Genomic DNA, 10,537 nt, shown 5'->3' on the forward strand with positions numbered 1-10,537 from the left:
GGTTATAAACACTGAGCGCAAGTCCGCAAGGCTCAAGCAACTGAACCTCTTTCAGTCGCTGATAATGGAAATGGATGGGTGGGTTGGGTTGACGATCCCGACGGAGTGACTGGATGAGACTGAGATTTACCAGAAATGAAAGACATGTTAAATTTGGCAAACCAACATCAAATATATTTGAGAGCGGCAGAGAGTGGTACAGCTGCTGCCTGTCAGTGAGATGGCGTACAGCACTGGTGGTTACAATGTGGTAACTTATCTAGGAAAAGGAAGAGAAGCAAAAGAAAGTGCAAAAACAGATCCCTGCAACTCCAGACCAATCAGCCTTCTCCAAATCATCAGCAAGGTTATGGAATCCATCATCACTTCAGATATTAAATCCTTCCTCTTCTCCAATGGCTTGATTTCCGATGATCAATTTGGTTTCAGACCAGGTCACTCCACCCTGGATATTTTTTTTTTTTTGTATACCTTGGTCGAGGCTCGTATGAGAGCTAACACACAACTCACAGCAAGGAGGCATGAGACAAGAGGGGTGGGAGTGGAAGGGACAAAACATTGGGGAACAGACACAGGTGAACTGTGGAAGGGAGAGGGATGGGGACGGGACGGGGAACATGGCGAGGAGAAGATGGACATTACAGGGACTTTCAGGAAGGAAAGCAGGAGAATTGAAGGAAGTGGGCATGGGTGGATTATCGGGGGTAGAAAAGATCGAGGATTTGGATGGGGGAAGATAAGAGGTGGTGGTGAACAGCTGTTTTGAAAGCCTGGAGGGAAGAATGGGAAAGAATAGAGTGAGGAAGTTTATTCCAAAGGCGGGAAAAAAGAGGAATGAAAGAGTGAAGATGAGCAGTGATTCGTGATTTTGGTAGTTTTACCAGAAGGGGTTGTTGGCGGACCTTGAGCGCCCTGTGGAAATGTGGTTGGGACAAATCGCAGAGAGAGCAGGGGGGCAAGGCTGGAGAGGAGTCGGTAGAAGACAGAAAGACCACCGACCAACCTGCGGTGATTGAGTGAGAGGCCCAAAGACTCAGCTTCATTGCGGGAGATGCCAATGATCTTAAAAGCCCTGGTTTCGACAGCGTGAAGTCGAGAAAGGTGGGAGGCAGGAGCACCAGCCCAGAGGCGAGAGCAGTACTCCATCAGGCTACGGACAAAAGCTTTGTAAGTAGTCAGGAGCTCAAGAGGGCCGAGGAAGGACTTTGCACGACGGAGGATTCCCAGTCGGCGACTGGCTTTTGAGGCAAGGTTGGAAATGTGACTTTCCCAGGAAAGGTCATGGCAGATAGTGAGACCCAGAAGCTTGAAAGAAAAGACTTCTTCCAGAGGATTGTTGAGAAAGTGGATGGGGGGCTTTTGTAAACGGTCCTTTCGAAGAGACATAGTGAGAGTGTGAGATTTGTGTGGATTGAAAGACATGTTCCACGTGTTGGACCAGTTTGTGATTTTATCCAGATCTGCAGTGAGCGAAGAAGCTGCTGCTTGCCGGTCTGAGGGATGACAGATGGTACGGCAGAGGGTGGAGTCATCGGCAAAGAGAAATAGAGGATTTTCCAGAGAGTCCGAGAGATCATTGATGAAAACCAGAAAAAGAACAGGGCCCAGAACGCTACCTTGAGGAACTCCAGCCTGCACAGGAAGAGGGGATGAAAGAACTCCATTTAGGGCCACACGTTGACTGCGACAGGAGAGGAAGTCTGCGAGCCATGAGTGGAGATGGCCTTGAATACCATGGGATATGCTGCTTCTGCTCTCCCATCAATAGATGGAGGTCCTCAATGCTGGACATGAAATCAGAGCCATATCCCTAGATATAAAACGTGCTTTCGACACGGTCTGACACCCTGCTCTGCTCACCAAACTCTCTTCCTATGGTATCCAAGGGCATCTCCACTCATGGCTCACAGACTTCCTCTCCTGTCGCAGTCAACGCGTGTTCTTTAATCACCTCTTCCTAAATGGAGTTCTTTAATCCCCTCTTCCTCTCCAGGCTGGAGCTCCTAAAGGTAGCGTTCTGGGCCCTGTTCTTTCTCTGGTTTTCATCAATGATCTCTCCGACCCTCTGGAAAATCCTCTTTATCTGTTTGCTGATGACTCCACCCTCTGCCGTACCATCTGTCATCCCTCAGACCAACAAGCAGCAGCTTCTTCGCTCACTGCAGATCTGGGTAAAATCACAAACTGGTCCAACACGTGGAACATGTCTTTCAATCCTGACAAATCTCACACTCTCACTATGTCTCTCCGAAAGGACCGTCTGGACCCCCCCCCCAAATACTTGCTCAACAATCCTCTTGAAGAAGTCCTTTCATTCAAACTTTTGGGCCTCACTATCTGCCATGATCTTTCCTGGGAAAGCCACATTTCCAACCTCGCCCTCAAAGCCAGTTGCTGATTGGGCACCCTCCATCGTGCAAAGTCCTTCCTCGACCCACCTGAGCTTCTGACCACATACAAAGCTTTCCTCCACAGCCTGATGGAGTAGTGCTCTCCCCTCTGGGCTGGTGCTCCTGCATACCACCTTTCTCAGCTTCACGCTGTGGAAACCAGGGCATTTCGCATCATTGGTATCTCCCGCGATGAAGCAAAGTCTTTGGGTCTCTCACTCTCTCACCGCAGGCAGGTCGATAGTCTTTCTGTGCTCTACCGTCTCTTCTCCGGTCTTACCGCGATTTGTCCCCACCATATTTCCGCAGGGCGCTCAAGGTCTGCCAACAACCCCCTTCTGGTAAAACTACCAAAATCACGAATCACTGCTCACCTTCACTCTTTCATTCCTCTTTTTTTCCCGCCTTTGGAATAAACTCCCTCACTCTGTCCAATCCCATTCTTCCCTCCAGGCCTTCAAAACAGCTGTTCACCACCACCTCTTATCGTCCCCCATCCAAATCCTCGATCTTTTCTACCCCGTTAATGCACCCCAAGCCCACCTCCTTCAAATTCCCTGCTTTCCTTCCTGAAAGTCCCTGTAATGTCCATCTTGTATAACCCATGTTTCCCACCCCATCCCTCTCCCTTCCACAGATCTCCTAATGTCTCTGTTCCCCACTGTTTTGTCCTTCCCTCTCCCACCCCTTTTGTCTCATGCACCCCTTGCTGTGCGTTGTGTGTTAGCTCTCATGCGAGCCCCGACAAGGTACACAAAAATTTTTTTTTTTTTTTTTTTACAAAACGTGGGAGATGTTTCTGTTGATTGGGAAGAAGAGCGAGTCCAAGGCCTGACATCAAGTCAATCCCACCTATAATGAAAGAGGGACTTTGAGGGTTCTAATTAATAACGTGTTGATAGCACAAGTGGAGGAGGGATGGAATGAAGGCAACCTTTTCTGCCACAGGAAGGGAGCCTGAAAAACAGGTTGGATGTGTGATAAGGATGAAACTATTCAATTTTGGTGAAGATCCTGATCCAGATACGAGAATTTTTAAGCGATTCTTCACCATTGAGCGATGGGGCTAAAATAATTCATCGCACGATATCTCAAAACTTGGTGGATGAGTTGGGTTGGTGACAAGAACAAGCAATAAGATTTTGGTTCAAGTCTGAATCCAGATCCGGCCTTTCAGTGGATACGAAACAAACTGCTCAGCCTGGCGGAGATGTGCGCTCTACCGAGTGCCGTTCTCATTTTTCACAAAAAAAATTTCTCTCATTTCAGAAAATAACAGCTGAGATCCGATCAGAAACGATGCTCTGGACAAATGAAGAAAGGGCATTTTCTGTAGAACCCTATATCGAAACGCAATCCTTTGTTAGCTGCAGAGACGCCCCGTGCAAAGACAGAATGTACAAACAGACGAAGACATATTAAGAGCAAGGAATTGTACACAACTTGAACCTTAAAAATCAACGGACAGACCAACTCATTATTTACACCATTCACGGAGAACTCCTGAGGCCATCGAGAGGGCCCAACAGTCGGTTGGAAACGGTCGCTTCACCTCCGCAGTCATAAGAACTTGGACCGACAGTGTCAAGTCTCAGGAGGTTCTCCATGACGACGTGAAACTTTATCCATGCAGAATACAAGTCAGACACAAACTCACTGACCCAGACAAAAACAACTGTATTGAAAATAAATAAATAAATAAATAAATAAAAAGGAGGACGAGTCTGGTTTTCTTATTGACATTTAGTTCTCCGACGAGGATCACCTTTTCAATAATGGCCAAGTCAAGTCGAGGAACAATGTTTGCCGAGGCACAGTCTCGCTCCGAGAGGTTCACCAGAGACCCTTACATTCAGTCAAGTGCACCGCCTGATGTTCAATGAGCAAGCGTGGCATTGGACCGCTCCGGTTCGAAGATGAGGACGGCAATGTCATGACCATCAACGCTAAGCGCGAATTTAAAGTGCTGAACTGGTTCTGGGTTACTCTTGGTCACAGGAGAAGCTTTCAAAGAGAAGAACAATGGTTTCAACAGGATGGGGCAAACCCTCACACCGCAAGTGAGCCCCGTGAGTGGTGACAAGCCACTTCAGTGAGAGTGTGAATGGCCGACGATTCAGCATCGAATGATCTCCACATTCCGATTTGAACCCACGACATTTTTTGCATCTTTGCGGACATCTCAAAGACAACATGCACAAGGATAACCCTGGAGCCAAGCAATCACAGATCGAGTTCGGTCCATCCCACTCGTGGAATGTCAGCACGTCATCAAAAACTTCGCCCGTCGTGTTCGAATCCGTATTTGGTGCATCGGTTGGACACTTGGAGCATGTGATCGACTGAGTGTCAAACTAAAATCTCACATTTGGTACACCCGTGTCACATAAAAATGTAGCACATACTCCTGAAGTTTTATGTAATTTTAAAGAAAAAAAAAATGAATGTATTGTGGATATTTTTCTTTTTTTGGAGGCATCATTGTTCGGTGGATGGCACCCACACAGATAAACGTTCAGTCGTTGCGGAAAGGTATGCACAGCCAGAGGTATTCCAGGTAACCACAAGATGTTAGGACAGATAACAGACAGTGAGGAATGGAGCTCGTCACATGGACAGATCCATCATGTCGGGGAGGCAGAAGTCAGAATAGGCAGGTAGACACAGAAGAACCGGAGACGTCCTACAAGAAGAACATTTCTGTTAAACACAAATCGGGGGCAGCAGCCAGAACCTGAATGGAGAGTTTCGTGAAATTACCACGACAAACTCAAATATTGGTCATCCACGCGATTCGGGGCGAAGGAATCGGAGTCCAGTTGTCCTGGACAATTGCAACTTGTTCATAAAAGGTATTTTTGACCGTCTCGGAGATCTTGTAATTCAATTGTTTTCATCAAAGTCCAAACGATCATTTACCAACGAATGCTCAAGGTTGTGGGTTTTCCTTGGAATTTCTATTTTCCACATCGATTTGGGATTCATGAGGACAGAGCTTGCACTTATAAATGCTGAACAAATACGTGGGTCATCAAGTGGAGTATTTTTTTTTATTTTTACAAACTACAAGGATATTATCAATCGCCAAATCAACGCATTATGTGGACGGGCTTGAAGACATCTCTCCGGACGACGATCCCGAGAGTGGCTTGTGCTCGTTTTTTTTTCTTTTGTATGCAGAACAGGGCTACAGAACTTTTGTATGGGTCGCATCATTTGTTGGGGGTGCAGCTATGCCACTGATGTAGTGCCCCCTGTATGCCAGAGAAAGGATTTGCCATTTTTTGAGGTGCCAGCGGTACCAGGCTGACTATTCGGGAAGGACCCATCTTCAAACTCCACCAACTGAAGCTGGCAGGCGGGAACTCAAATTTCTTTTTTTTTTTGTATACATGGTCGAGGTTCCTGGAAGAGCGACAAAAGTCTAATGTCCATCTAAAGGATGGCCCACACATTGACGGATCACCCTGCATGAGAAACACCAGGATGAGAGTTGATAGCTGGGTCAAGATTCAAACTCAGGTGAGACAGTTCAGAGACGGTTGGCTTCGTACACACAATTATATTGTTTCTCCCAAATCTATGACTCTTGGTGGAGCGCGTACCTGGAACACGTCTAACAAAGTCAATGTTCAAACCAACACAGTACAAGAGATTTGATATTGGGAGACCTGGATCATGACCAGTGCACCCAGATGGGCACATCAAACCCAACCCGCAGGTCCACCAATCCAACCCCCCACACCCCCAGAGACAAACAAAAGTGTGCGTGAAGAAATAAATCCGATGAACAACATGCCGAAACAAGAGGAAGAAAGCATAAAACAATCAAACAGGAGCACCTTGCGCATGAGGAATGAGAAACTCTCAGCGGCGAAGTGCCGGATGTGCTCCTTTTTGTGCTCCAGCAAAGGGCTGTACATGCTGCACGGATCAACAACACGGGGACATTGTTGTTAAAACGCACACCGAGGGGCTCAATCAGATTTTCACACAAAACAGAAACGTTTGCATCATCAGATCAATCAGTTCATCACTACCAATGTACAAGACTCGGTACAAAGATGGTTCATCTCGAATCGGGGCGTTTCTAAATCTAAGGATGTGTAAACAAGAGGAACGCGGCAATCGCACCTGTACACACTGTGGATGTCTTTGATGAGCAGACGCCACAGAAACTTGAACAGGTACGACAGGCACGTGAACACCCATTCAAGCTGATCCGGGTCCCGAGCATCGAGCAGTCCGGTGGTGATGAAAAAGAAACGATGAAAGTGCGGATAGAAGTCCTTCTGGAGGTCCCTCACGAGTTGCACTACCAAGCTGTCAAAGACAACAGCAAGCACCAGTCAGGAGCTAAAAACTAAAAAAAAAAAATTAAAATTAATATTTATCGTCATGTTTTGTATTTGATCAACTTGGATGCCGAGAGCTTTTGTCATTGGCCAATTTGAAGGCAACAAAATGTGGAAACCAGCCGATTGGCCCAAGACTAGCACATCCACAGTGCTTCATATGAAACACAACAATGGCACAACCACCAAACACCACCATCCGCATAAAGGATGCTCACTCGAGCAGTGGTTCCAGCGCCGTGCTGTTGGGCACCAGCAGGTGGTTCTGCAGACTCTGGACGATCGTGTCCTGGTGATACACCAGCTGTGGGAATGTGTGAACCAACCCCGAAACTTCACTCAGGAAGATGTCTGCAGGACGAGTGAAACCAAACGACCGAAGAACAATCAGGCAAGCACACGGAAAGGACGAACATCGAAAAACGGTCAAACTTGAGAGGTTAACAACTGCTGGAAGGTGCAAAAATAAATAAATAAATATTTTAAAGCTCACCGTAATGCGCCGTGCAATGCATTTCCCTCCACTTTTGCACACCTTCGGAAAAGTACGTCTCGACGTCCTGAAAATAATAGAGCTCATTCACAGGGCATTGCAAAGAGGATCCCAACCGAGCTGTGTGTGCTTTACGCAGGGTGTGCTGAGAGTCATTTACCTGTGACAACATACTTCGTTAGCGCAGACAGGTTTGGACACAAATTTGTACAGGTGGTCAATTTTAACCGGGAGCTCATTTCCCATGACTATGGCCAAAGACACGACCGATGCACGTGCTAGTGGCCGTGGGTCAATCCTACACGCACACAATTGCAAACGGTAGATCCTCAACTGGAGGAAGTTGGGATCGAATCTCGAACGCTCCCGATGCCTCGGTAACACGTCGGACTTTCAGGAGGAACGTGGAGCTCAAAGAGACGACGACTCCAGTGTGGAGAAAACTAACCGCCAAAACAAATTGCCAGCATTTTGCAGATCGACAGCCCAAGTAGATTCCCCTTTCAAGGGTTGGTCGGTGTAGTTCACAAAAAACAACAACAAAACCTGAAGTCGGCACGTTAACAAGCAGCCTGGGCAAATTCAAAATTCCTTCTGTAACGTACACCGCATGAGCAGCACAACTGTTGATGATGAGCAGTCCCCTGAAAATGATGCTACCGCGGCCATGTGATGTACATGCAAAATAAGGGGGGGGCGGGAAGTGAAAGGCGGAGGTTTGATAAATGCATCGCTGGGATCCCGATCCGACTCGTGTGTACGGTGGTGAGGATAAAGCCCTCTTAAGTTCCCGTCCACCCATTGAGGACGGCGAGGAGCCGACGAGTCTGTGGAATGCCATGCCATACCTCCGGCTGAATTCCAACCCGGTCTATCCTGTGGACGACATCGATGTTGATGAGAGCGAGGCGCTCGGAGAAGGTCTGGAACTGCAAAACACCGTGGCAGACAAACACAGTCATCGCTCGCGAACATTATCCCAACAAACGGGGGTTCACGGAACGCACAGGCATGCAATATGGCCGGATGAATCGTCCTTCACCCGACTTCCAACGGACGGTGGGGTATACCTCGGAAACGGGTGAAGGACGACCACGACGACGACTACCTCTGGAGTCCAGGCTCTGTAATGATTTGGGAACAATCCCATGGGAATATTTACACCTCATGACTACAGCACACGCGGAGTAACTGCTGACGATGAGAAGCCATCATTGGTGAGCAATTACATCCCGTGCGACAAACTTGGTCTCCCCATGACGATCATACTCCAATAGAGTGCTGTAAATATCAAACCCTGGTGAGAACATGATCAGAGTGAATGAAGTGAAACATCTTGCCTGCTCAAGGACCACAATTAAACATATTATTATTATTATTATTATTATTATTATTATTATTATTAGTATTATTGAACCATCCTGTGCTCAATTTGCGAGAACAAGCCGGGGAGCAGATTTCCTCCATCGACGTCCCTCAAGGAATGCAGGGAGTGAGTGCGTCGTCCGAGGAACCACCTGGGATTTACCTGCCTCATCGGTTTTGTGTGCGACACCATCTACTTACTACGTACTCGTTTGTGCGCAGTGACACTGACGGAGTCGAACAGTCCCCAAGTCCAGGTGATGTTGCCACAGGTATCGAAAAAGGGTCACAAAGACCCCGATATACCCAAACGGGCCCCTCGGTCCCACAAGGCCCTTTTACAACATGCAACGAATCCCAACCGAGAGCACACGTGAGAGGTCAGAGGTCAAGACATGGCGGACACCGACTCGCGCCGCTCGCCGTTCATGTGACACGGAGCGGTTCGTTAACTTACATGATATGTATTGTCCGATCTGTGGTGTCTGCGTGCGGACGGCATGGCGGCCTCGACCTCCAAACGACGAGCGGAGCGCGTGCGCTGTAACCGGAAGTACAGCGCCGCAAACACGTGGATGACGAGGGAGCGCCGTGACGTCATCACACCGCCCATTCCACCCAACTCTTATTGTTATTATTTTATTGAAACAAAATGATGATATTCGGAGCCGCGAGGTTATGTATAAGAGGGAATTTTCGAAAAACGGTCACAAGTAAACATCGACCATTTCAGGCTTCCGGGAAGGACTTTGACTTCGAACTTCCGCTTTGGCGTGATGTGAACAGTTGAAGCCACACGGCGGCCATGATACCACTCCCATTCCCAAAGCATGTGAAATCAGCCGTCGTCTTGTCAGCCCGTTCCGTGCGCAGAGGAACACCGCGTCTTGCAATCACTTCTCTGTGCGTGCGTGTGTCCGTCCGGGACGTAACTCTTATTTATTTATTTTTTGGCATTTGAGCATTTTGTCATCAAATTTTCAACAAAGTTTTAATTTTGACAATATGGAGAAGACAAAGGAAGAATTTGGTCAAAAGGTCAAAGGTATCCTCTAGTTTACGGAAGAAGAATAAGAAGTCCGAATCCAAAGCGGACGAGCTTTGCATTTTCAGATGCTTTCGAGTTTCCTTGAAATTCCTTTCTTTTCCACAAGAGACTTCATCGAGCACCTCAACCTCCTCCCCCTCCCCCTCCTCTCTCCTCCCCCCTCCTTCCCACACAGTCTTGAGAGGAAGGACCTGGGAAGGGCTTCTATAACTCTTACTTTGTGTTTCCGAGCACAATCCCGCCATTTTGTCTGAATCTCGATATTCCCCAACGCTGAGAGAGTGAGTGGTTCATTTGATTGGTTGACATGGCAGTGGAATCATTTGTCCAAGTACTCCAAAACTGGAGATTTATCAAAGTGACAACAAAGTGATTTGTTTTCTCCAATCGACAGTGTTCGAGTATACAATTCAATCTATACTAGTAAAAGGCAATGTGTCTCTGTCTCTGTCTCTGTCTCTGTCTCTGTCTCTGTCTCTGTCTCTGTCTCTGTCTCTGTCTCTGTCTCTGTCTCTCTCTCTCTCTCTCTCTCTCTCTCTCTCTCTCTCTCTGTCTCTGTCTCTCTCTCTCTCTCTCTCTGTGTGTCTCCCTCCCCCCCCCCCCCCCCATATTGACCCGTTGAAGCGATCGGTGATATTTGCCAGTAATTAATAAGAGACCAAGACGTCCCGCTTTGATGCAACCCCACTTTGATCGGGCACCTGACCCTGAGCCATGATTTATTTGTTTTTATTGTTTTGCATTCAATTGAATTTAGAATGGGATTAAAATTAACTAAATTCAAATCAAATAGAAGACCAAATTAGTACGGTCCTGCATTGGAGTAATCAGAAGCAACGTGAACAAGCAAAAAGTAAAGATGAATTCATCAGGAGGAACCTGAATA

General features: G+C 47.3%; 1 protein-coding gene across 1 annotated transcript in view; it reads right to left on the reverse strand.

The window, feature by feature from the left end:
* The window catches only part of UTP20 (UTP20 small subunit processome component), a 121,726-nt gene extending 112,527 nt beyond the window's left edge, over positions 1–9,199 (reverse strand). Inside the window, exons 1-6 of the mRNA XM_085886897.1 lie at positions 9,061–9,199; positions 8,087–8,167; positions 7,239–7,305; positions 6,964–7,096; positions 6,525–6,713; positions 6,233–6,314 (exon numbers count right to left, since the gene is read on the reverse strand). Coding sequence (XP_085743023.1) covers positions 6,233–6,314; positions 6,525–6,713; positions 6,964–7,096; positions 7,239–7,305; positions 8,087–8,167; positions 9,061–9,105 — 597 coding nt within the window. The 5' untranslated portion in view covers positions 9,106–9,199. The remainder of the gene's footprint in view (positions 1–6,232; positions 6,315–6,524; positions 6,714–6,963; positions 7,097–7,238; positions 7,306–8,086; positions 8,168–9,060) is intronic.
* Between the last annotated feature and the right edge of the window lie 1,338 nt (positions 9,200–10,537).

Source organism: Eptatretus burgeri, chromosome 6 (assembly GCF_056783735.1).
Source record: "Eptatretus burgeri isolate ZD-2024b chromosome 6, Ebu_testis_v1, whole genome shotgun sequence".
In the NCBI taxonomy this organism is placed as follows: Eukaryota; Metazoa; Chordata; class Myxini; order Myxiniformes; family Myxinidae; genus Eptatretus; species Eptatretus burgeri.